This window comes from Pangasianodon hypophthalmus, chromosome 6, assembly GCF_027358585.1.
Source record: "Pangasianodon hypophthalmus isolate fPanHyp1 chromosome 6, fPanHyp1.pri, whole genome shotgun sequence".
NCBI classification, from domain to species: Eukaryota; Metazoa; Chordata; class Actinopteri; order Siluriformes; family Pangasiidae; genus Pangasianodon; species Pangasianodon hypophthalmus.
Window position 1 is genome coordinate 3,373,303 of NC_069715.1, and position 27,500 is coordinate 3,400,802.

Genomic DNA, 27,500 nt, shown 5'->3' on the forward strand with positions numbered 1-27,500 from the left:
TTTTATATTGTTTTTTATATTTTAAAATACCCACTGATATTTGGTGCATTTGTGTTTGCCTGTGTATTTATAATTTATTTATTGTTTACTATTTTATGATGTTGTATTTTAATATTTTTTCTAACTAACTGCGAGCTCTTGGATGAAGCATATCAAAATAACACACACACAACCACACACACAACCACACACACACACACACATACACACACACACACACACACACACAGCTGGGATGGCACGCAATGTATTCTTTGTTGCCTAGAACCAAGGCCACCGTGTTTTTTATCACCAGACTGTGATTCTGTGTGTGTGTGCGCGTGTGTGTGTGTGTGTGTGCGCGCGTGTGTGACACAGTGTGAGAGAATTATTGTGCGTATGTGTAATGGGTGGAAAGAGTGTGTGAGTGTGTAAGTGAATGATAATGACAGTATTATTATATGCACATTCCACTATGACCACATATGAAGAGTTAGGAACAGACCTGTCTCACTATCTCTCTCTCTCTCTCTCTCTCTCTCTCTATCTATCTATCTTTCTCTTTCTCCTTCTCTGCCTCTCTCTCTCTGTCTCTCTCTTATCTGTCTCTCTGTCCCCTCTGTCTTTCTCTCTCTCTCTCTCTCTCTCTCTCTCTCTCTAGGAGTGTTCAGGACACTCAGCAGATCATGAGCAATGAACGTTTTTATTGTTTTTAGAGAAAAAGTATTACAGAAATATTTGATTTATCTGATTATTGTAAGAGAATTGTTTACTACTTCAAACACATGTGCACTTTTATTATAGCTCTCCTCTGGAGCTAAAATTATTTAAAAGCACAGAGCCGGGACGGTGGCACGCCATGTACTGCGTTTCAGCCTCAGCCAAGGCCACCGTGTTTTCACAGAGTGCGATTCTGTGTGTGTCTGTGTGTGTGTTCATGAGAGTGTGTGTGTGTGTGTGTGTTCGTGAGAGTGTGTGTGTGCGTGAGAGTGAGAATTATAGTTGATTTGTGTAATAAATGGAAAGAGTGTGAAAATAACTGCATTGATGTGGGTGTGACAGACGGGAACTGCGTGTGTGTGTGTTAGAAAACGACAGATTGTGAATATTCATGTGTGTGTGTGTGTGTGTGTGTGTGTGTGAAAGGAAATTCATTCTTTTGCTAGTGTGATGGTGAGGAACTATTTGTGTGTATGTGTGTATGTGTGTGTGCGTGTGTGTGTGTGTGTGCGTGTGTGTGTGTTTGGGACTGCGTGTGTAACAGGGAGTGTATGTTATGAGGAAACCCGAGCTGGATGTTGGGCTGAAAGTCAGAACACATTCCTCTTAAAGCAAAAATATAAATGATAAAAATAAAAGCTATAAAATGAAGGTCGAAATGGTGGTGCGTGTGTGTGTGTGTGTGTGGCTGTGTGTGTGTGTGCGTGTGTGCGTGTGTGTCTAACAGAACGCTCCATATAAACAGATTAAATTAAACAAATGTGTGTTATCGTTGATCTGGTGACATTATCTGAAAGGAGATTTATCATTTATGGAAGGAGTCTCCAGTGTCAGATCTCTGTAAGTCAGTTAGAGGTAAACATGGAGTAAATATGTAGATAATCTCTGACAGTTGCTTTGTTTTTGGTCAGTGAGGTGGAAAATGGTTCTTGCAGAACTTGAATTTCTGTCACACAGAAATACGGAGCTCTGACTACGTGTGTCCTTTTCACGGCCAGCCTGATTGTAGCGTAAATGTGAAAACAGCTCACAGTGGTTGAGCTCTGTGAGTTATCGTGACCTGACACAATACTGCAATGAGGAAATATTTTGCTCAAAGGGCAGGCAACATTACTCAAATGCATTCAGATCCTGTGTGAGTTAGGGTTTTTATTTATTTATTTATTTATTTATTTTAACGAACTAAAAGCCCAACCCCAAAGTCCCTCCAACAAACAGGAGTTTCACAAAAAGAAGTAATTTCCCTTCATCTTCAAATCATAACAACAAAGTGATTTGCAGAGAAAATTTTCTACAGTAAATACCACAATCATATCGCCATCTTGTGTGTCAAATTATTTTAGTCTTTGCCTTTGCTACATTCCAGAATGATTAGAAAAGTTAGCTGGATACAATATCAGAATCTAAAACGAAGCTCAGACAGATGAGGTTGTAACACGGATCCAGGCCACTCCCCCCTCACCTCTGAGCTGTTTGCGAAGTCTTGCCATTCCCTGTGTGTGAAGAAGTTCTTTAATATGTGCTGTTATTGTTTCTCAGACCCATCCCTTGTTTACTGGATGACTTTCTGGATAACAGCTTGGCCTTATTGTTTAAATTCAACAGTTTTTTTTTTAACTTTTTTTAAACCTTTTCAATAAATCTGAATAATATAGGTTTTGGATCACGTTTTCACGCTGCTGTAATAATTTAAACCTCGCATGTAGATCCTCATTGTGTTCCTGTGGTTCTTTTAGAACAACCTTGTGATTTTCATTTAATTTCATTTAATTTTTTTCATTTAATAGTGACAAACAATGATTAAAAAATAAGCAATGTGCAAGTTAATACTTTTTTAATTAATTAGGCTAAATGCATATTTTTGGATACGTCAGAAGAGCTGGAGCGAGTGGGCTGTGTTGGCTATATGGAGCGATGGCTCTATAAATAAAAACTATTTCTTATGTGAATCTCAGGCCAGTTTGTATAAAAATATGGTAGAATTGTGGTTATATGGCTTCTCATTGGCCTAACGGGAAAGTGCTGGCCCATTCATCAGGAGATCACAAGTTCGAACCTGACGATGCTACAGCCAGCCAAGGCCGCGAGTCAAAAGAGCAAAACTGTCACTGCTTTGTGAGTGGGAGGGGCATACTTTCTCTCCCCTGTCAATCACAGAGACACTAGCCAATCACGGCTGCGAGCTCATGTATGTGGAAGAGGGTGGATAGAGCTTGGTCATTTACCTTCCTAATAAAGAGGCATGTTGAAAGTGAACATTATGGCCTCACCTTTGACCTCTGTTCCTCAAAGAGCTCCAGTCTTTTCCTGAACGTGTCCTCCATCTTCTGCATCTCTTCTTTCTGAGCGCATTTCAGCGCCTCCCTGAGGACACAGACGGTATCATAGCACACGAACAGCAAGCACTCAGAGTACTTTTACATCTGTGTGGTATTGATTTCAATCCATAACAATTATCATACAGGAATGTCTTTAAAAATGGATGAAAAGTCTCAAATGTGGGTTTGATTTGGTGCTTTCAATGGCGCTAGCATGCTACGACACGGGCCGTTTCAAAGTCGCGGCATCAGTCTCCTGGTTAATACTGCAGGCCAGAGAGCTAAGTGAGAGTATTAATATCACTGGACCCAAAAAAAGACAGACACACACACACACACACACACACACACAGAAGTACAAAGACTTCAAAGACTGCTCTGAAGAGCTGCACAGATACGAAGCATTTGCATACGTGAGCACTTTGATGTTACGGACCATAAAAAGAGGTGCCATTATTTGTTTTCATATCCAAAGCTAATGTTAGCGCTGGCTTGAATACACGAGCTAATCCCTTAAACATGTTCGACAAGCGCACGTGTGTGAGCGAGTGAAAAACTTCGAGCTACGTGACATGCATTCAGTATTAATCAAAAAACCACACAATAAAGCCTTGTAGTGTTTGTAGTGTTTGATGTAGAGAATGGCCTGTCGTGTGTGTGTATGTGTGTGTGTGTGTGTGTATGTTTGTAGAAAAATGGCCATGTTAAAGCACATGGCATGCATATAAGTCATGCTCCTCCTGCTCTAATCCGCTCCATTCCTCGGGGTTTCCCCCCTACCCACAATCCCGTGCGCTTTTGTTTCCGCCTGTCATCTCTCGGCTTAGGAATCACTCACACAGGACGGGCGTGGCAGTTGCAAACAAACAGTGCTTCCAGATGTTTCTTTCTCTTGTCCTCACTCTGTTCTTTAGAGAAGGCAGCTGCTGACTTCACATGCTCGCTCTGAAATCATCCAGCGGCGGCCTGTGACACCGTCAGCTCGGATGAAATGACAGTTTTATAGCACATTCCTTTTTGGCTTTAACATTCCACCCTCCAGATACACACACACGCCCACACACACACACACACACACACACACACACACACACACACACAGTGAGAAATACACTGCAGCCAAGTTGCCTTGCGTGGTAAAGATTCCTTCACGCAATTGAGACGAAACATAAATATCTGTTAAAACAGCCTCGCTCTCAGTCGGGTCTGCATACCTGCAATACCAACGCTCTGCTCAGTCACCTCGCCTCATCTTACGTTAATTAATCAACGTTCGTAATATTCACGCACCGAATGTTGCTTGTGAGCTCTGAATCAAAGTGAGTAGTCTCAATTCCTCAGAGCAAAACAGAATCAACGTATCACCACTACAATGACGGAGATATCGATTAGACTGAAATCTGTAAGGAATAAAACACTCAGTGTTGTGCTGTTATAGGAAAATAATCAACGACAGGGTGGAGTGATGCAGCAGAGTTACAGGTTACCAGCCTGAAGTTACTTCTTTTCTTATAACACCATGTCCTTCTCCTCGTACACCACAGCAATTTGTGGTTTTATTTATTAAAGAATAACACATCATTCTTTTTATCCGGTTATAGCTACATTTAATGTGGTACATTTTATCTCCTGTTGTCACCTACGTTACGGCAGCTATAAACACTCGTTCCTTCACCAGCCTCTCTTTTTGCTCTCTCCTGTAGCTGATAAGACAAAAAGAAAAGAAAACGCAGCTAGTCCTGTTACGGAGAATCCACAAAGTCCTCAGTCAGTTACAGTTTTACAGTTTTCTACCTCTGATTGTTACAATTTGTGAACAATGATGTTGGCTAGATGTGTATGTGTGTGTGTGTGTGTGTCTTTATTGTTAAGAGATCCTGGAATTAACTCAAGGTAAACACAACCCTGATCTTTTTTCTTTTTTTTTTTCTTTGTTAACATGTGAACGGTGATGTGCATTGAATAGCTTGTCTTTTTTTACCGACTTATCTTGTTCATTTTGTTATTTATGTGTGTCATGTAAAAATATCTCAGCTCACTGTTATTCCTGGAATGATGTATGTGTGTGTGTGTGTGTGTGTGTACGTGTGTGTGTGCGCACGTATGCTTATCCAGCTCTAGCTCTTGTACATGACGTGCACATACCAAATTCTTATTTACTCGCCCCTATATTTACCACTCTCTCTCTCTCTCTCTTTTCCCTTTATCACTCTCTATATCTCTCACTCTGCACACACCACTGCTTCACCCTCCTCCCTGTTTCTCTCTCTCTCTCTCTTTCTCTTTCTCTCTGCGTGACAACATGCCTAATGATATTTCTGTCAGTTAAATCATCCTGCCAGTCTCTCCGTAATGACGTTAATCTGTGGCTCGTTGCTAATTAGTCACAGCAGAAGCCTGAGGCACGGAGAACATTCCTGTTTAACAAGGCTTTATTGAAGGCCGTATTGGGAACTTCTTTTCAGCTCAGCTTGCTTTACAGAACGGCGTGAGGTTTTCGTTATGTTCGTTACACCAGTGTGGTTGTTTGCATGTGTGCTTTCGTTTTTCCAAATGCCAGACTCACTTTGTAATCTTGATCTGTCCGAGTGTCAGGTTTAATTTCACACACACACACACACACACACACATGAATGACAGAACTAATCCGACTTCCCGTAATCCCAGAGGTTCTTCTAACCCAGTCCATAATTTACATAACCATTAATCCGACAGCAACACGCTTCATTCTATTTATAACTTCTCAATTAAGAACACTAAGTTCTCCTCTCAGTTCTGAAAAACAAGGAATCACCCTTTAGTAAGTGCTTTTCCTGTTTCGGAGCATCTCTCTCTCTCTCTCTCTCTCTCTCTCTCTCTCAGGAGCATCAACAGCCCCATTGTGAAGCGCTCGAGTGCATGAAAGACAGGGTTTGTTCTCGGCATCCTCCAGTCGCACGCGGGCGATAACAGCCGTGGAGTGGAGGGATCATGCCTGCGTGTCAGCAAAGCCACAAAGCTTCCACCGCAAGGTCACATGGAGTCGAATGACACCAGGTCATGATCCAGCGAGAGGATACACACCAGAGCTCACACCATGCCGGGGTAATTAGGAGGAGTGTGGCCTGGGGGCTGGGCTTTTGGTGTTAAAATAAATGCACCCTCATCTCTTTTTCTTTAGATTTTACCCCATTTTTCTTTCAAATCCTCTCATTTTTATTTAGTCAAGTCTCATCCACTAGCTTAGTTCTCAGCAAGCAGTGAGGGTGAAGGCTAGCACACGCTTCCTTTAAAGTGCCTTTTAATCAAAACCGGTATTCAAATTTGATGATGACACCAATAAGAAAGAAAAATAATAATTTTGGAGATACTCTCATTTCAATTTTCTTACTTTTATTTCATCACTTCTATGAAAAATTATGAATTTTATTGATGATTCACATCTGGCACAACTTCATGATTGGGACGTGTCTTTCTCAACAGTTGCAGCTCGTTAGCAGTTAACATGGTTCATCTTTTTGGGCTGTTACTTCCTGAACACTATTTAATTTTATAATTATAGTTTGGTGAAGAAAAATGGTTGGCATTTTTGCATTTGGAAAAAGGAGGAACTTGCACACGGTAGCGGTTATGTGACAGCGTGTTTTACTAACTTGGGGCTCTTCAATGGTGGAATGTCGCTTCCTCAGACAGAGCGAGAACATGATTTGCACGATTCCATATTTAAACACCGTCTCCATCGACTAATCTCTTCACTGCCATTCTCCATATGTCGCTAGCTTGCTAAGCTACAGTCAGGTTTGTTTGGATTTGGCAGAGGTGTGGTGCATCTCACACTAACACATCATCAGTCTAGCTTCCTGTTTCAAACGGAAACGCGTCAAGCTGAGACGCTATTTCATGGCCACTTTAAGACTTCAAGAAGCCAGCCACTGCATCTTTTAGAGATGTTTCTCATGCTGCATCACAGCAGAAAAAAATGCTAACCACCCATTCATAACCTCACGATTAGCTCGTGTCGCTCTGACTGACACATGGTTGACTGTGTCAGCGTCAGGATACGAGCTCACAATCTCTTGGCAATAGGATGAACGTTTTGTCCACTAAACTGTTTTGTTTCATATCAGGCCAAAATGTGGTACAGATGTGGTTCAAACTTAAGTTGATTAAACCAAATTAAGTTAAAGTGTTTTCCATTAAATTCCCATAAACAGGGGCAGTGTGTGTACAACACAAAGCAATTTAACACTGTAGGTGTTCGTTCCTTGCTGTGTCCTCGCTGTGTGCTTTACTGTTTCTCGCAGTTCTGTGTTCTCTCAGTGAGGAACACGGTGTACACGGTGTTACGCCCAGCGTGACGCTAATTACTCGCTGCTCCGAGTCCATGTAGTGAGATCAAATAAAAATTTCAAACAATCGACAAATGAGTGCTTTTATAATTCTGCAGGTGTGCATGTGTGTGTGTGTGTGTGTGTTTTGGCGAGGTCCCCAAATCAGCCGCTCCAGAAAGATACACAATACACTACTGACCTGCTGAGGAAACGAAGCTCAGTTATTTGGATTAACCTCATTTCTACATCACCATCACCATGATCATTTACATCTACAGCCCCCGTTATAAAAGTGTGCAGGCAGGATGTTGTAGGGGTTTTTATTTCCATTATTTTTCCTGATACTTATTCGTTTTTTTAAATATCTATTACATTATATAGCCAAATGTTTGTAAACACCTGATCAACACACCTATATGTGTTTGCTAACACCATGTCTTCATGGAGCTCGCTTTGTGCACAGGGGCATTGTCACGCTGGATCAGGTTTGGGCCTCTTACTTCCAGTGAAGGGAAACTGTAATTGTAATAATTCTCTTGAATTATGTTGATCACATTAAAAATGTCTGATAATATATCTTTATTTCTGGCTTGGTGTGTAATGGTGTGTAGACTTTTTATATCCACTGTAATTAATCATTTACACCAGGAGTATCACAAAGTCAACTTCTGTCCAAAACCATCGTCCAAAACCATTGTCCTCAAAATGCCACAAACTATGAGGTTAATTTAAAAATTTTTTTCTTTAACTTCAGTGGTTTTTATCTAAAAATGTAAGAAAAATCAACCTCTTGTGCTGCATTGTCTCTCTAATTTTCACCATTCTCTCTTTAAACCAAAGTAATGCTGTGTTATTTGTGTATTTTCCAAAAAAAAAAAAAAAAAAGGGAGGGTTTTACCTCAGACGTGAGTCAAGGAGCCTGATGCTAGCTCATCCAGGGGGGCGGAGCTTATCCATTCAGATGCTGTCACAAAAGATCTTTGTGCTTTGTGCACAAACACAGCCATCCACCTGACACACCAGTGACACAGACTGTAAATGTATAGTTTTAGAGGTCAGGTAGTGGTGTGTGGTTTACCGCTAGGCTATAAGTGAAAAACCAGTAGGGTTTTTTAAATCCTGTTTCTACAGCAGTAAAAAAAAAAAAAAAAAAATACGAAGGCGAGTGATTTCTGATGTAATAGCTTCTTCACAAAGAAATCGCGCCGGCCTGAAGAAATAAGATGAGTGTGAAGTGTTAGTAGCGTAGCGCTAAATACTGAGAAATTATACACCACTGAAGCTTTTAATACTATTTTTTGTGAGCTCGCCCACATACGTTGCATTTGCCACCTTTTTTTTTAACCCCAGTGAAGCACAAGATACAGTCAATTAGAGCAGATTACAGGCACAGAGCCACGTGATAGAAGAAACAGTGTTCATTATTTATTATTTAACCTTATATAACATATACACTGTATGGGTGTGTGCTGAAGGGATGATAGATGGAGAAAGAGTGTGTTCAAGTGGTTTACGCCAGAGACGGAAAAAAAATGGAGAGCAGGTGATTAAAGGAATAAAGAAGGCCGAGAAAATGGGCTTACATCAGGGAATAGAAACAAAGACACAGATAGATAGATAGATAGATAGATAGATAGAGTGAGAGAGAGAGAGAGAGAGAGAGAGAGAGAGAGAGAGAGAGGTGATGATAAATAGGTGACTCCAGAGACTGCTAAAGGAAATCAATTGGGACACAACAAAAACACGCATATGCGCACACACACACACACACACACACAAAATCGAGACAGAACGATGAGAACTGAATGCTTCTATCCTGAGATGTGTCTAATAAGATCACTCCATCCCTACAGTCTATTCAATGATGCGTAAAGAGGCAAAATGGCTGTGAGGGCGACGGTACAAGAGAGACCAGACCAACAACAAACAACAGCTGGGAAACAATCGAAACACACAAACACACACACAAACACACACACACACACACACACACAGGTGGGTATTGTGGCAATTAAAGAGTAATAAAAGACAGGGCAGACAGGAATTGTGGTGCTGCTAACCAGGAAAACAGGTGGAGTAGGAGAACAGAAGAAGAAACTGAAAGCAGGATTGGAACAACACACACACACACACACACACACACACACACAGAGAACAAGCACTGACCTGACCAGCTCAGGAAAATGGGAATACATACAAAAGGCTTGTTTGGATGGGATTAGATCAGGACCTGGAGTTATTCCATCATTTCCAGGTGCTCCTGTGTGATTTATTTCCATCCATGTCTCTGTTTTAATGGAACAAACCATCTACTGACCAGCGCTGCAGCGGGCTGATCATTTTAATCTCATCTGGATCGTTAGTCTCCTAGCGTGCAGATCGAAATCGCTAAATGAATGATAAAGGCTTTGGAAGAATCTCAACAATGTACCTTCTAGTGAATTCTTTTGTAGTGAATCTTTTGATGATTGATTACAGAAATAAAGCAAAGTGAATATGAAAAATAGTTTCCACACACACAAAGAAATGGTAAAATAGTTAAAAAGAAATTAGGCAACAAGAAAGAAGAGTGACAGAAGCTGGAAACCTTAAGCCTTCTAGCACTTTCTTCCATTCGAAACAATTGAGGTTGGCATGGATTTAACATTTGACAGTTTCTCCAAACTACGATTCACTTACAGGTGTCATTCATGCATATGAATATTATATACGTTTACATAATACGTACAGTTGTCTCTGTACTGGGAGCACAACAGCAGCAGGAGAAAGAGAATAAACTCAATCAGAAAAGAGTGATCTTGCAGGCTGATTAAAGGAGCTGTTATAATTAGAAATATTTTTCTACGAGCCGTGACTTTATGAGTTGGCGGCGTGTCAGTAAAAAAAAAAAACAGAATGGCGGCTGCTATATAATATAAATGTGACAGTATGAATTCTTCCACTTCCAGCTTCCGTGTTTATTTCCACATTTCCAAGGTCTAAAAATTGTTTTCCTTCCTACTTCACCTTCCCTACCAACTGTTCTAGCTGACCCTGCCTGACTCCATCACTTCCTCTCTCCACCTCCTCTATATAATATAGCAAATTAGTAAAGAATAATGTAGATAATAATTTAGAAATGAGTGCATTTATATTAGCAAATCATTATAGCAAAGTCAAACGAAACATTATATATTTCCTCTTTTTTTTATACAAACATCATTTTAACACATAAATGTTTCCGACACCATCCGTTTCTCTCCATTTCATCCATACTCACAAACATCCAAGGAGGCAGCAAAAGCTACAGGTACAAGGCCACTTTATATTCACACCTCACTGTGTCAGGTAACATTTAGCTTTCTAGAAATAAATGAATCAGCAGTTAAATTCATTAATCATTCATGATCATGCTGCCAAATAAATATTCATCATATTAATATGCGTGATGCAATCCCGGGTTGGTAGGTAAAACATCAGACAGAAACCCTCTCCTCCCGTGTTAATTTAATCACTGTCTGGATGCCAGAGCTTTAAAAACGTTATTACAGAAAACTAATCCTGTTCAAGTAGAGCTAAAGTGAGAGAAAGAGAGAAACAGAGAGCCTTTATTAGAGTAACATTGATTAGATTTGGAGAACCGGGTGGTGATAAGTATATTAAACAGTAAAGGAAGAGGGAAAAATAAGTCAGAAGAGCTAACTGGCTATCTTTAGTGGTGCAACTAAACGCAAGGAGCTTACAAAATCACAACTGTGTGATGAGTGATGTGATGAGATTCTGTGAGCAGGAAATAAAACTAATCTGACAAAGACTTCACTCAGGTGAGCAGGTCATGACTGTGTTACACACACACACACACACACACTGTCCATATCATCATCATACACGTCTGACTGCCCAGTTACAGATCAGTGTTGAGAAACTCCTGCTGTGTGAAGAGTTACGTGACTTTAACAAAGAAAAGTTTTTATGAATCTGAATGCTGTCTCGCTTCAGTGGCTGTGCTGCTCTGGCACTCACTTTATGGGCCACGGGAACGGGTGTGTCAGTACAGAGACACAGCCGACAGGTATGGACAAGCCCCCAAAACACACACACACACACACACAGGGAGTAAGAGAGAGGGGGTGAGAAAGTGTAAAAGTTTCCTCTGATGCACTGATGTGTGTTGACATGTGTAACACTTGTCTGTGTGTGTGTGTGTGTGTGTGTGTGTGTGCGCACCTCTCGTCTCTTATCTTCTGACCCTCCCTCAGAGCTCCTTCCAGTTCCTGCTTCGTCTCCGCCTCCTTCCGTTTCCACGTCAACAGCTGCTGCTGCAGGGACTCGCATCGGTGTTGGCATGACAACCAGCTCGCCTCCTTTTCCCTCAGGTCTTGGGACAGACTGTGTGGTGGAAGCAGGAACACACTGACTCAACAACAACACACACACACACACACACTGCCCATGCATCACGGGAAACACCCCCATACACTCATCCACCTACTCACACATTATATACACTGACATGCTCGCTCACACACACACACACACACATACACGCTGCCCACGCATCACGATAAATGCCCCCATACACTCATCCACCTATTCACACATTACATACACCCACATGCTCACTCACACACACACACACTCACACACACACACACACATACACACACACTCACACACACACACACACACACACTGCCCACGCATCACGGGAAACACCCCCATACACTCATCCACCTACTCACACATTATATACACTGACATGCTCACACACACACACACACACAAACAAACACACACACCGCCCACGCATCACGATAAATGCCCCCATACACTCATCCACCTATTCACACATTACATACACCCACATGCTCACTCACACACACACACACACACACACAACAACCCCTTATTAACCCCTTTTTTTAAAAAAAAAAATTTCTTTTCATATATTTCACATTTATTATGTTTTATATGGATAAATATAAGTTAATTTTAGTGGCAATTTTCTTTTCATATATTTCACATTTATTATGTTTTATATGGATAAATATATTAACAATATTATATTACAAATAAATTATCACTCCAACAGAAAAAAAATAAAATCACACTGCAGCTTTAAAAGGTCTCAGCATTTGCATACAGAAGTACTAAAGTGCTGTACCTCATCCTGTATACCAAGGGTGCCAATATTTTTTTGGAAAAACATCAAAGAGTTGAGTATAGAGGAAATGTGACACAAAGTGACACACTCTCAGAAATCCTTAGCACCTTTTATCCCATATAAACAGATTAAAATAAACGTGTGTAATCGTTAATGCTGATGTGGTGAAGTTAGTGTAAGTAGGTGTTTAACGTTTACGGAAGGAGTCTCCAGTGTCAGAGGTAAAGCTGTAACTTTAAGACAGAGGACTTTCGGTAACCTGACAAGCTGCGTGGTGAGGGAACGACTGTTTATAGCTGCTATAACATAAGTGATAACAGGAAGTGACTTGTTTTAGGGACGTTCCATCACATTAAATGCAACTATAAATGGATAAAAATATATATGTTGTTCTTTAATTAATAAAATATGTAAGCTTTGACAAATTGCTATGGTATAAAAGGAAAAAAGGAAAAGACTTTGAGATGTGATGTTATAGGAAAATAATCAACTTCAGTGTGGTAACTGTAACTGTCGTTGATTATTTTCCTATAACAGCATGACACGGAGTTGTGTTAAAGTGTTATTCCTTACTGAAAAAACACTGTGAGACCATGAGACTTCTTTCTCTAAGTAATCTTTACACATTCTGTAGTACATTCTGTATATTACAATATATTTAACATTATATTTAAATAGATTGGGGGGATGTATAGGTAAATGTATATGTATTATGGGCATGTATAGGTAAATATATTGCGGAGTATTTTCCAAAATATCACACAGAGCAGCGAGGGCTGTTAGTCATTAGGGCGCCTCCATTTTAAAACACTGTCTAGCTGTGTGTTACGTTACAGCTCCTGTTACTATACACCAAAACTTCTGTTTATCCTCAGGAGGAAATGGAAATGCGTCTGGACACAAACTGATCATTGTTCTGTACTGTTTCATACAGAATAACAGTCACTATCTGACAGTGTGTGTATTTGTGTGTGTATGCATGCGTGTGTACCTCCTCAGTAAAATTACCCATGACACCCCTGCTAGTCGTATATAGTATAGTAATGTATACTGCTGGTGTGTTGTGTGTCTCCGGGTCACTGCTGGGTTCCATTCGGGCTCATGGCAGCACTAATGAGATCGTATAAACGTCACTGACAAACAATTTGGCGAAGGCAGCGGAGTCAGTGTCTGGAATTCGCGTACATGAAAACGCACACGGTAAAGCTTCACACATGTTTGATATAAAGCTCTGGAATGAAAACATGCTGTGGAACTCACTGACACGAACACACACACACACACACACACAGATATGTGTAACACAGTTTGGGGTAAAGACCTTGGTGAATTGGAGTGAGTGAGGAAGATCTAAAAGATCTGATTTAAAGTCCATCACACGGTCTTTTGTGTCCTTGTAAGAAATCAATTGTGTTTGTGATCAATGAAAGTGCTCTGGGTTTGAGCTTCTGAAAGTGGAGGCCATTTTGTGTGTGTGTGTGTGTGTGTGTGCGCGTGCATCGAAGCTCAGTGATTGTGAAGCTCTTCCATCTGCCGTTGCTTTGGCTCACACGCAGCTAGAGATCTCAACCACACCATACACCTTAACACACACACACACACTCTCTAGTCATTTCCCAGCTACCAAACCAAGTGATTATGAGTCAATACTCAGAATACTCACTACTCAGTACTTCAATACTCAGTACTGCAATATTCAGAACTTTAAACTTTAGTGCTTTCCTGAAGACTTTCCTGAGCTGGGAAACTTTAACTTACAGCCAAGACTCCTTTCATAAATGTTCAATAAATGTCTCCTAAAAATGTCACCACATCAATGATTATAGGTTTTACTTTGTTAAACAACAAATCCGCTTATTATTAGTCTCAGATTATGTGGAGCATCTGCTACAAGTCCCTGTGAATGAGCTGTTATTATAGACACAATAACACATTAGAACGAGCGCATTAATAAACCTATCATTCATTTTACAGTTGGAACTTCTGTCCAAGCCGTGCTGCTGTAGGAAAAAAGCGCACAACTCAGCACCACTGTGGTATAATTCACGATAATGAACTCAAAACATTCTCTGTTTATCGTGACAGAAAGACAGGACGCGTTATCAGTGCAGAGAGAAAACTGAGAGGAGATGAGACTAACGTGAGAGGGAGAGGGGGCGGGGTTTCCAGGAGTGTCAGTTAATAGCAGCGAGTTCAAAACAACTGTCAATCATTCCAGATTCACATGTTGATTGGCTCTGCATTTTTTTATTGTGGAGAAGAAGAAGACTGCTGAGAGGCTGGTGAGGGAACGACTGTTTATAGCTCTTATAACATAACTAACTTGTTTCATGGACGTTCCACAACTTTAAATATGACTATAAATGGATAAAAAGTATGATATCGTGTTCTGTAATGAATAGCAAACTGTAATTGGCAAATTGCCATGATATAAGTGGAATAAAACACTTCAGGATCAACTTTGTGGTGGTAACAGTAACTCTGCTTCACCACACCACTATGGCAATGATTATTTTCCGTGTGGTTTTAGACTAGAGAGAGAGAAAGTTATGATCAGTGAAGATATTACTACAAAACAGACACAAGGGAGAATCCTGCTGGTTCAAAAAGACAGAAAGTCTTTCCATTTTTTTTCCTTTCTGTTTTCTTAGACATTCAATTAATGCATCTGTTCTTATTTTCCACGTCAGCTTCACACACAAAAGCTCACACGGAAAATTCAATCCGTTTAAATTTCACTTCTGGAAAAGTAAGAGTACATTCACATAAAGAGTTGCGGTACTGAAAAAGTGCTGTCTGGTGTACTCACACAACTCTCACACGGAAACCAGAACAAAACAACACACAAACAAACACAGCCTTGTGAACCTTTGCATTTCGGTGTGTGTGTTTTTTAATCCACTGTAGGTAACATGATTTAGGGAGTTACTATGTGTAGGTAGTAGCATTGCTACATCTGAAGCTACTAGCATTTTTTTCTATAGTAACTTTTATATTAGCTTTCACATCGACACACTCTGCTAAGACCAGAGGTGTGTGTGTGTGTTGGTGTAACGGGTGTTAAGTCTTAGTTACGATCAGTTGGTGGTGGAATTACACAGCTCACGTTTAAAATGTAAAGGAATTCAAGAGAACTGCTGTGTGTGTGTGCGTGTGTGTGTGTGTGTGTGTGCGTGTGTGTGTGTGTGTGCGTGTGTGTGGGGTGCCCTGTCAGTGTTAAGTTTCTCAACCTCTCATCTCCAGTTTCTATTTTACTCATTCCCTTTCATCTGTCCTTTTCTGTCAACCCTGGCTTTTTCTCCGTGCACTGTCTGTCTGTCAGGTGTGTGTGTGTGTGTGTGTGTGTGTGAGAGACCGTCTGACACCTCTTTGGCCTCTGTATAAAGATCACAGCCTGCATCTTTAATCAGTCTCTCCTCCATGCTGTGTGCATCACTGCCACTTTTCAGCTTCTTATACACTTGTGTAACCTGATGTGGCATGTCCATGTGACACACACACACACACACACACACACACCGTACTGAATGTTACCTCAGTATGGTGGCGCTCTGCTCATCACACTGCTGCTGCAGCCGTGAACATCTTTCCTCTTCCTCTTTCCTTCTGCTTCTGAAAGACAAGAGAACAGCACTTTATCTAAACCAGGCACTGAGGTCCCCTTTAAGGCATTTATATCATACACACAAACACACACACACACACACACACACACACACACAAGCTGGTGTACATGACTCCTGTGTTTACATCTGACTATAAGCAGACTGTGTTCTGTCCCACAACATTTGTCCACTGGTCTAAATTAGATCAGTGCCTGTCAGTCTAAGTGAAGGAGGCGTGGCCTTTGTGTCTGTCAATCCAAGTGAAGGAGGCGTGGCCTTTGTGTCTGTCAATCCAAGTGAAGGAGGCGTGGCCTTTGTGTCTGTCAGTCTAAGTGAAGGAGGCGTGGCCTTTGTGTCTGTCAGTCTAAGTGAAGGAGGCGTGGCCTTTGTGTCTGTCAGTCCAAGTGAAGGAGGCGTGGCCTTTGTGTCTGTCAGCCTAAGTGAAGGAGGCGTGGCCTTTGTGTCTGTCAGTCCAAGTGAAGGAGGTGTGGCCTTTGTGTCTGTCAGTCTAAGTGAAGGAGGCGTGGCCTTTGTGTCTGTTAGTCTAAGTGAAGGAGGCGTGGCCTTTGTGTCTGTTAGTCTAAGTGAAGGAGGCGTGGCCTTTGTGTCTGTTAGTCTAAGTGAAGGAGGCGTGGCCTTTGTGTCTATTAATAATTTTAGTGAAAGTGTGGTTGTGTAACTGTGAAACAGGCTATGATGTTAAAATAATGTCTACAAGTAACACCAGTCAGACTGGAGAGATGAGCAGAGGGAAGCCCTCTGTGTGTTTGTGTGTGTGTGTGTGTGTGTGTGTGTGTGTGCGCGCTGTCATTTCTGCCCCAGCGTGTGGAGGAGAGGGGGTGGGGTAGGTGGACACCCTAAGGGCTGGACTGAGCCGTGTGTGTGTGTGTGTGTGTCTGTTTTTGTGTGTGAGCCTAGTACTACACTTGCGTGCCAGTCTGTATTTACATTTGTGACAGTCTGTATTTATTTATGTGTATTTAGTGTGGGGGTGAGTAAGTGTGTGTGTGTGTGTGTGCGTGTGCGTGTGTATACTCTGCTCTTTATTGCACTCCAAAGTTTGCTTTGATTCATTAATTTTCCACAAAATGCAGACAAGCACTTGTGTCGTGCAAATCATAACTTTGGCCATGCACGCACATAAACACACACACATAAACACACACACATACATGCACACACACACAGACACACACACGTACACGCACATAACTTCCTGCTCTTCGTGACAGACTAAATCACGGTGTGACCTTCCTCCCAGATGTGATCAGGATCCAAGCCAGGACTTTACACATCTCAGCTCTTTCTACACAGGTTCCTCTCTTTACTCCTCCCACCCTTCTCCTCCTTTTCCTGTTCTCTCCTGTTTCTTCTCTCAATCCCTCATCCACCTGCTATGCTTCCGATCCTCCAGCTATCATGCCGAACACACCGTTCTATCTCTAACTCTCAAGCAGTGCTGTCACGAAAACCCACACACACAAGCATCACAAACACTGCCTCACCTGGACCACGCCCCCACACCTGTTATCAGTTATTTAAATCAAAGAGATAACATCGTAACATAAAACATTATAACATCCTGATATCAAAAACAACTTACAAGACAGATGCAACGCACGTCTGCGAGGTTTATTGATATCATGATACTTTAGTGCATATTTACTCACTTATACTTTATAGTCCTGCTCTCTCGCACGTGCCTTATCCCACTGTTGCTATGGTTACATCCACGCACTGCTGCCTATCCTGCTTTCTGTAGAATTATAATGTATAATTGCAGAATTAATTTAATATATATATATAAAGGACATTAATCAGTTTTGTCTGGCATCTTTATTTATTTGACTGTATGTTATTTTGTTTCGACAGAGTTTCCACGTCTCTCAGCCTGCTCCTGATTCTGAGAAACCGTCTATCATCCGTGAAGGCTAATTAATCTGTCTAGTAAAAATAGTTCCTACTGACGGCTGAATCACATCTTTAGCTGAGTGGCTGTACTTTAGCAACCCTACTATTCAGCTGAGCAACAAAGAATTAAATACTAATAGCCCAGACATACTGTATAATGTGTTGGTCCCAGGGGTCCGAGCTGCTGATTTGTCTCTGTGACCTCTGTGATATGTAACATATGTAACATTGTATTCCATGTTGTAATAATAATCTACACAGTGACAATAAAAATAGACAAATGAGAGTGATAGGAAACGGTATTATCAGCACACAGCTTATTATCTGTGTTATTGTTGTTTTTGCTTACAGGAGATTCTTGAAGGTTCCCGAGTGCTGTGACATACTGTTATCTAACTGAGGGTTAAGATAACCTTTTATTCACTTAGGGTTAAAGATATGAGAGAGAGAGAGAGAGAGAGAGAGAGAGAGATGCTGGTAAGTGAATGACTGTTTATCACTGTTATAACTTAAATCAGAACAGCAACTAATTTGTTTCTCAGCGTAGCAGAGAGAGACATAGCGAAAGACACAGAGAGAAAGAGACATGCAGAGAGAGAGAAAGAGACAGAAAGAGATGAAGGCAGTTTCAGATCAGAGAGAGAGAGAGACAGAGAGTTAATGTTAAAGATGGGTGAGAGAGAGAGAGAGATTCAGAAAGAGAGAGACGGACAGACAGAGAGAGAGAGACATGGAAAGAAAGAGACAGAGAGACAGACAGAGAGAGACATGCAGAGTGAGAGAAAGAGACAGAAAGAGATGAAGGCAGTTTCAGATCAAGTCCTGGTTTCAACCTGATCCCACTGCCATCACACACACACACACACACACACACACACACGTTACACCATCAGCAGTCTCTTTAACACCGTAATCTGCTGCCCCTCGTCTTTCCCGCTCTCTATGCTAGAATAACAGCGGTCACTGCTGCCTCTGAGGCGAATGACAGAGAGAAGGTGTGGATCTTCTCAGAATGTCCACACACACCACAAGGACACTGAGGAGAAAGAAAAGCATGTGTACGTGAAACAGAGACAGAGAGAGGGAGAGAGTGCTGAGGGAAAAATACCTGACCCTGGTGTTCATGACGTTCATCTCATCACAGGGGTGATTCAGAGATCTCTTACACACTCTCAGAAAAAAAAAAGGTACTAAACTAATGATCTGTATCATGGGTTACCAGTATAAAGGCATAAACACTCATTTAATGTATAATTGGACCTCAAGGACCACTACTATACCTTTGAGGGGACACTGTTTGTTAGCTGAAAACAAATATATCCTGCATAGTACCGTTTCCCAACAGTGTGACTGAAGTCTGCATGGAGAAAATGTACAAGGACAATAAGACGATCGCTCCAAAAAAAATAGAAAAGACACGAGACTCGAGTGGCGTAACATGGAAAAGACGACGGACACTATCAAGGACAACACTGTGCTCATTCTGGACGGAGAAGACAAGTGGTACAACAGAGGAGTAAAGTGTGTGTGTGTGTGTGTGTGTGTGTGTGTGTATAAGGGGAAAGCTTGTGCCTCGAGATAAATTCTGTCCCATTTAAAAGGCATAATTAGAGCTGGACAAATTTAAAGAAGCATCACACACATTCCTGTTAACACACTGCAAAAAATAACATCCTCTCAAGATATAGTCAAATGTTTCTATAAGATTAATTAGATATAAGACTAGTATAAGATTCATTAGATATAAGATTATTAAACATATTTCTAGTCTCTCTCTCTCTCTCTCTCTCTCTCTCTAAGTAATTTCAAGCTTTAAATAGTCTTGTTCCTCTGCCAGATAATTTTGCACATTTGAAGCATTTATTTCTAGAAAGAAGCAGAATTGCCAACACAACAAGAAGATGGAAAGCATTGACTGAAATCAGTAGCAATAGGCTTGGATAAATAATAACCTCATAATGAGAAATATTAGAGACCTTGTACTTTATTCAAGATATCATCACTTGCCAAGATATATCAGCAGTTGCAGTGTAAACGTCCTGATGAAGGCAAAAGAATGACATCTTAGCAAGGCAAAATATCATGAATATAGTCAAATGTGTCTAGTGTTTCCTGTTATAAGATTACAACAAACCAAATGTCTGATTATTAGACACTTTTACTCTTAAGCTTCAGGGAAAAAAAGCTTGAAATACATGTTAATCATTTATTCCTAGAAAGAAATCAAATAAAATATGACTAAAATCACTATATATGACTAAAATATTCCTAAACATAAATACTACTACAACAAAAATATTTAAAAATACCAAACAAAAGAAGAAAATCTCTCCTGTCATATCTGATCAAGGAGATAAATGTATAAATTGAGTAACTTTAACTAGCATTTTACTCCATTGTACCTGTTGATACGAAAAAACAAAATGTTTTATACTGAGAATTAGACAATTAGCTTTAAAGTGTATTAGCCTGACACACTGGTGCAGTTAGCATGCTAATAATTCTGCTAGCCTTGAATAAGTTAAGTCGATATAACTTAGTTAATGTTGTTAGTTAACTTGTGATGTTAACTTAGTTAAGTTAATGTTGAAGAAAGCCAGTGGTTGCTGCAAATCGTTACTACGAATTTGTTTTAAGTAGATTCAAAGAATTCTATTTAGAGTGCACAGTGCGTTGTATAGCGTGACACATAATGAGTAACTCGACACAGACGTGTTTCGGTTGTTGTTATTGCTAATGTTTTTCCTCCGAGTGCTGTGACACACTGCTATCTGATAAGCCGCCGGGTGTATACACATGTGAACAAAGCGCAGGTCCGTGACACCACGTATCACGTATCTTTCACATTCCTCTTTACATGTTCACCGCTGCAGTTTCACACTCATTCACACCTCTGGACTTTGATGAACGCCATGTGAACCCTAACAAGTTTCCTGACATGAAAAGGTGTGAATTACGCACACGATGCTTAAATGTCATTTCTGATTCAGTAGAACTAATAAAAAGTCTTAGACGTCAGGAAAAAAGGTTTAAGTTTGGCCAAAATGACAATGCAATCATGATAAAATGATACACTTGTTTTAAGATATTGTGATATGTTTTTATAAGGTTTAAAAGGACAATTACAAACTCTGATTGGAATTAGATAAATTATTATTAAAGCTTAAAGTTAATCTTTAAAACTGTAAAATGTTAGTTTTTTTTAACAGAAAAAAAATCCTCCATTTTACTCTTAATTCATTTCTGTAAACATTAAAAAAACATTCAATTTCACGTTTTTTTTTTTAATCAACACTACTGCTCTGCTGACAGATCTGTAGATGGTGATACATATCATGTGTCATAGGAACGTCTTCCAAGTTGATATTTTTGTCAAATCACTCAGCCCTAGGCAAGATTACACCATTTTAATTTAAAGAAACTGTTCAGGTAAATCTGCAAAGCTAAGCTGATCTTAACTGGGAGAGAGAGCGTTCGATGTGATGCTCGCACTACCATTTAACGATCTCTGTTCTGAGATGCTTTTGGGAATCTCGGCACCTGATCGGGTTTTAGTCCTGAATAATCTCTATCCAAGGCTTGTCTGTTAAAACTGGCACGAAAACAGAATAAATGCTAACACTTTAGCTTTTGTCATGCTGTATCATTTATACTGTAAAAGCACAACATCATTATTGCTGGGAAAACAACCAGTTGAACCAAATTTAGTCAACAAAGCCAAATTATTCATTTACATTTACATTTATGGCATTTGGCCAACGCTCTCATCCAGAAGTGCTTTGAAGTCTCTAGCAATAAATACTTCCTGATACTGCTTCACTAGGTCACAGACTAAGAATAGCATCAGTCCCAAAACTCTGTTGGGGAGGCGCTCAGACAATATGAAGTTTTAGGAAGAGGTAAGACTTTAGACATCGTTTGAAGACGTTGTTTGTGACTCAGCTGTTCGGACATCTAGGGGAAGTTGGTTCCACCACCTAGGTGCCAGGACAGAGAAGAGTTTTAATCAGTCGAGCAGTGCTAGAGGATCGGAGGGAGCGTGGTGCCATGCGAGGTATGATAAGTGCTTTGAGGTAAGTGGGCGCTGGTCCGTTTTTGGCTTTATAGGCAAGCGTCAGTGTTTTAAATCTGATGCAGGCACCTATTCAAATCGAGTGCTAATTTCTACAGCTGCTGACTTGCCAAAAATAAAGTTGCACTAAAACCGCGTAACTTTTAGCCTTTATACTTAATTCACTGGTGATTATTTTAACCACTTCCCCTTGTCCTGCTTCCTCATTTCTTTCTTTCCTCTTTGTAATCCTTTGACTTCCTGATCAAACCATCCTTCCTGGTCAAACCATCTTTTTATTAATGGCGCGTGTTCATTTACACAAAGTCGCGGCTGAGCTAACAAGACGAGGACCTTTAAGAGGATTTCCGGAGATGTCGCTACACTTTGGACGCTGGAGGATTTCCACATTTTGACATTTCTGTGGATGTAAATAATCCCCTCAGTGATGGGTGCCTGAGGCAGCTGTCTGCCTGTCCTACAGTAGTTTGCTTACATCAAACGTCCGTCAATCAGCCAAGAAAAGAAAAAAAAAGAGAACAGAAAGTGTGTGATGCACTTCGAAGGTAACCACATGTCATGACTTAGCCAGGACTCCTACATTAATGTTTGCTGTACCTAAAACGTCCATTAGGACAGATGGAATGCAGTCAATCTTAACCTGTATCAAATAAAACCTTAAGGGAAAATTCCACCCTGAACAACATATTAATTATTAATATTAATCTTTATAACTACCACGCCCAAGATGTGTTTTAAACTAAAAAAAAAAAAAAAAAAAGTCTTTGTATGCTGTAGCATTACAGTTTCCCTTCACAGGAACTAAGAGGCTGAAACCTGTTCCAGCATGACAATGCCCCTGTGCACAAAGCGAGCTCCATGAAGACATGGTGTGTGAAGGTTGGAGTGGAAGAACTCGAGTGTCCTGCACAGAGCCCTGACCTCAACCCCACTGAACACCTTTGGGATGAACTGGAACACCGACTGAACCCCAGACCTCCTCACCAACATCAGTGTCTGATCTCACTAATGCTCTTGTAGCTGAATGAACACAAATCCCCACAGCCACGCTCCAACATCTAGTGGAAAGCTTCCCAGAAGAGTGGAGCTTATTATAACAGCAAAGGAGCAATAAATCTGGAATGGGATGCTCAACAAGCTCATACGAGTGTGATGGTCAGGGGTGCACATACTTTAGGCCGTATAGTGAATGACTCCCAGTGCAGCAGAGGATTAGGGGATACACAGAATGACAAAGGATTCATGTAGCGTATGCTGCCTTCAAAGATCTTCATACTGAAGGTAATGGAGGACGCAGAGCTCTAAACAATCATTTATTTCATTCACACTCACAAAAAATCTTTTTGCTGTGATGCAGATTTACATTACTCGTCAGCTCACACTAAAATCGGAATAAAAGGAAAAAAGTACATGTCTAACAAGATTGAAAACTGTGACGCAAATTGGCTTCTGGATGAAAGAAAAAAGAGGAGATGTGTGTGTGTGTGTGTGCTTCTGACAGTGTGATCATGCATGACTGACTGAATGACAGTGAGGAATGTGTTGTGTGTATTTACTTCTTATCTCTAAAATGTTACAGTACAAAAACTGTCTGAAACTCTAACTGTCTATCTGTATCTCTTATCTCCTCTCTCTCTCTCTCTCTCTCTCTCTCGTTTTCTCTCTCTCTGTGTTTCTCTCTCTCGGGATCATGTGTTTTTAAACTAACCCTAACCACTCATGTCAGGGTTACCACGGTAACAGGCTGATCTGCAACACAACAAACATGTCAGATTTGTGTGTGTGTGTGTGTGTCTGTGTGTGTGTGTCTGTGTGTGTGTGTGTGAGGTTGGAGGTCGTGCGGTTGTTATGGGAGCGTGGTGCACACAAACATGATTGCTTCATTCCCTGAGAAAGCTTTATTCACTCACACATGCACACACACACACACACACACACACACACACACACACACACACACGGATTTGCACTATATTACACACTGTAGCTCAGGATCAAAATGTCACCGCCTTTGCATTTTGAAAAAAAGAAAGATGAAAATGGATATAAACATCTGAGCGTGTGTGTGTGTGTGTGTGTGTGTGGTACTGTGATTGGTCAGGAGGCGGAGTCAGAGGAGATATACAGTGTTACACACATACTCATATTAGCTGTCATATAAAACAGCTCTCACCATAAATATCCTCAACTCCATAAGTACTGGCACCCTTCAAGAGAATGTGAAATAGTAGCTGTATAAAATGAACATCCCATCACATTTCATCTAAAGCAATGATACTAGTATGAATGATACTGACATTTGTGATCCTTCTAAAAAAAAAAAAAAAGACCTACGTAAGTCAAAATACACAAGCAGCTAAATATATTATTAAAAACAATCAGGGAAAAAACTTTCACAAGCCTGATAAAGTCTAAAGTGTGTCAGTAATTGGACCCCTGAATGTACTGACCCCAGAACAGTGAGGATGAGGGAGGAAAACGATCCCAAAGGTCACAGTTTCAGAATTACACAATTTTTAACATTAACCATTACAACAAGATGTTTCGAAGCATTACAAGAAAAAAAAGGCTTTCTGAGAGCAAACCCACAAAATTCAGCTCCTGACCTTCACAAAGCATCACTGGAGCTACACTGGAGCGATACAAGTGGAGTGAAAACAAGGAAGAGCCCCTGAAACCTCACTGTAAAATATGGAGGTGGATCAGTGAAGGCTCTTGTGAAGACTGATGGCATGAATTCTGCTAAGTACCAGTATATTTTAGCACGAAACCCAGGATGCTTCTGCTAGGAAAAAAAAAATGACTCCAAACACACTTCAAGATCAGAGAAGGAATGGCTGAGAGACACCGGCAACAGCCAGAACGTATCAGCCTCTGGATTTAAAACCTGCTGAAAACCTGTGTTGTGGATTGCTAAGAGGATGTCCATCCACATGCTCATGATGTAAGGGAGCTTCAAATGTTCTGCATGGAGGAGACTCCAAGATCCTGTTATTCTATCCAGGGGGAAATGGTGTGAGAGAGCGAAGGAGAGAGAGAGAGAGAAAGAGAGAGAGAGAGACTGGGGGGTTGTGTTGTGTGACAATGAAGAAATATTAGGGCCAATATATATGAAATCAGCTTTTTTAAAAAATGAATAGCTAGTAGCAGTAGTTGTAGTATTAGTAGTAAGAGTCATAGCTTAATAATAATAGTAATAATAATAGTAATACTAGTAGTAGTGATAGTATTGGTAGTAGTCGTGACAGTAGTAGTTATAATAGTAATAATAGCAGTAGCGATAGTATTGATAGTAGTAATAATAATAGTAATAGTATTAGTAATAATAATAGTAATCATAGTAGTAGTACTAATAGTAGTAGTGATAGTATTGATAGGAGCAGTATTATAATAATAATATTAATAATAGTAGTACTAATAGTAGTAGTAATACTAGTAATAGTAATAGTAGTGGTCGTAATAGCAGAGGTAGTAATAATAGCAATAGTAGTACTGATAGTATTAATAGTATTAAGGATTAGTAATAGTAGTAATAGTGATATTAGTTATAGTATTGTTTAAGACCTCAGAATATTCAGTTGTATATTTTATTATTTATTAAAGACTACAAGGCCTATACAAACAGAACAACAACAACAACAACAAAATACTACACAGAGACGTATTAGTCAGTGTTGCAAACGTTAAAAAAGGTTTTGTCCTGCAGTGAGTGAGACAGAGAGGATGTAGGAGGGAGTGACAGGCGGAGTTAGGGAGGATGGATGAAGTGCTAAGCGACTCGAAATAGTCAGCAGAAAGCTTGTCCTCCTGCAACCTGGCAGGTCACACAGTCTGAGTGTGTGTGTGTGTGTGTGTCTGACAGAGACAGATCTCTCCCCCTCATACACACACACACACACACACACACACACACAGCACAGTCAGTCACCTGAGTGATAAGGGAGCATGGCTTTTCTCAGATAAAGATTTCCTCATGGTGTGGAAGAAGCACCTTGTCATGGAGACGTAAAATAACTTAGAAATAGCCTTTTACAGTTTCCCAACTAAGCAATCATCCCACTGCAGACACACACACATACACACACACACACACACACACACACACGGGTGCGGACACACGTCTGACTAGTGTCAGGATGAGGAGATAAGCAGCAGGGAGGAGAGAGATCAAATTGGCTGTAATGTTCTGTGAGTTGTCAGGGCTTTAGGGAGAGTGCTGGAGGCTTTCTCACAGTAAACAGTGAGACAGAGGGAGTGAGAGAGAGGGAGTGAGACAGAGGGAGTGAGACAGAGGGAGTGAGACAGAGGGAGTGAAACAGAGGGAGTGAGACTGAGGGAGTGAAACAGAGGATGTGAGACTGAGGGAGTGAGACTGAGGGAGTGAAACAGAGGGAGTGAGACAGAGGGAGTGAGACAGAGGGAGTGAGACCAAGGGGGTGAGACAGAGGATGTGAGACAGAGGGAGTGAAACAGAGGATGTGAGACAGAGGGAGTGAAACAGAGGGAGTGAGACTGAGGGAGTGAGACTGAGGGAGTGAGACAGAGGGAGTGAGACTGAGGGAGTGAGACTGAGGGAGTGAAACAGAGGGAGTGAGACAGAGGGAGTGAAACAGAGGGAGTGAGACTGAGGGAGTGAGACAGAGGGAGTGAGACAGAGGGAGTGAGACTGAGGGAGTGAGACAGAGGGAGTGAGACAGAGGGAGTGAAACAGAGGGAGTGAGACAGAGGGAGTGAGACTGAGGGAGTGAAACAGAGGGAGTGAGACAGAGGGAGTGAGACCAAGGGAGTGAGACAGAGGGAGTGAAACAGAGGGAGTGAGACAGAGGGAGTGAAACAGAGGGAGTGAGACAGAGGGAGTGAGACCGAGGGGGTGAGACAGAGGATGTGAAACAGGACGGTAGTGTATGAGAGGCCTGTAGTCAGGCAGGAAGTGACAAATTCTGGGCAGGAAATTATTGGGATATTGGGAAATACTGGGAAAATATTTAGGTTTTTAAGCTACACTTTCTTGAAATCACGCTGGAACAAAAAAATAACAGTAATAACCACTTTTTAAAAATAACGTTTTCATGTTTTGTTCATGTTTTCGAATTACATTCAATGAAATATTTGTTTTTAGTTTTCGTCCCCGTAACATTTCTAATCCCTGCTTACGAGTACAGACAAATGACACACATCATGCTGCAAGTTCTCATGTAAATTTGGGGATGATATGTTTAAGTGTGTGTGTGTGTGTGTGTGTGTGTGTGTGTGTGTGTGTGTGAAAGTGAGAATGTATGTTTCCTAGCATGTGTGACAGATAGAATGAATACAAGAATGAGTGGATGCATGTAAGCGTACCACAGAGAAGCTGTCTGTTCCATATGTGTGTGTAAGCTACACAATGTCAGGGTGTGTGTGTGGGTGTGTGTGTGTGTGTGAAAGTGAGAATGTATGTGTCCT

General features: G+C 40.8%; 1 protein-coding gene across 3 annotated transcripts in view; it reads right to left on the reverse strand.

Moving 5' to 3' along the window:
- lekr1 (leucine, glutamate and lysine rich 1) overlaps positions 1-27,500 on the reverse strand; it is a 100,446-nt gene that overhangs the window by 13,096 nt on the left and 59,850 nt on the right. For all 3 annotated transcript variants that reach the window (XM_053234981.1, XM_053234980.1, XM_053234979.1), the window contains exons 8-10: positions 16,005-16,082; positions 11,534-11,695; positions 2,970-3,063 (exon numbers count right to left, since the gene is read on the reverse strand). In XM_053234981.1, coding sequence (XP_053090956.1) covers positions 2,970-3,063; positions 11,534-11,695; positions 16,005-16,082 — 334 coding nt within the window. The remainder of the gene's footprint in view (positions 1-2,969; positions 3,064-11,533; positions 11,696-16,004; positions 16,083-27,500) is intronic.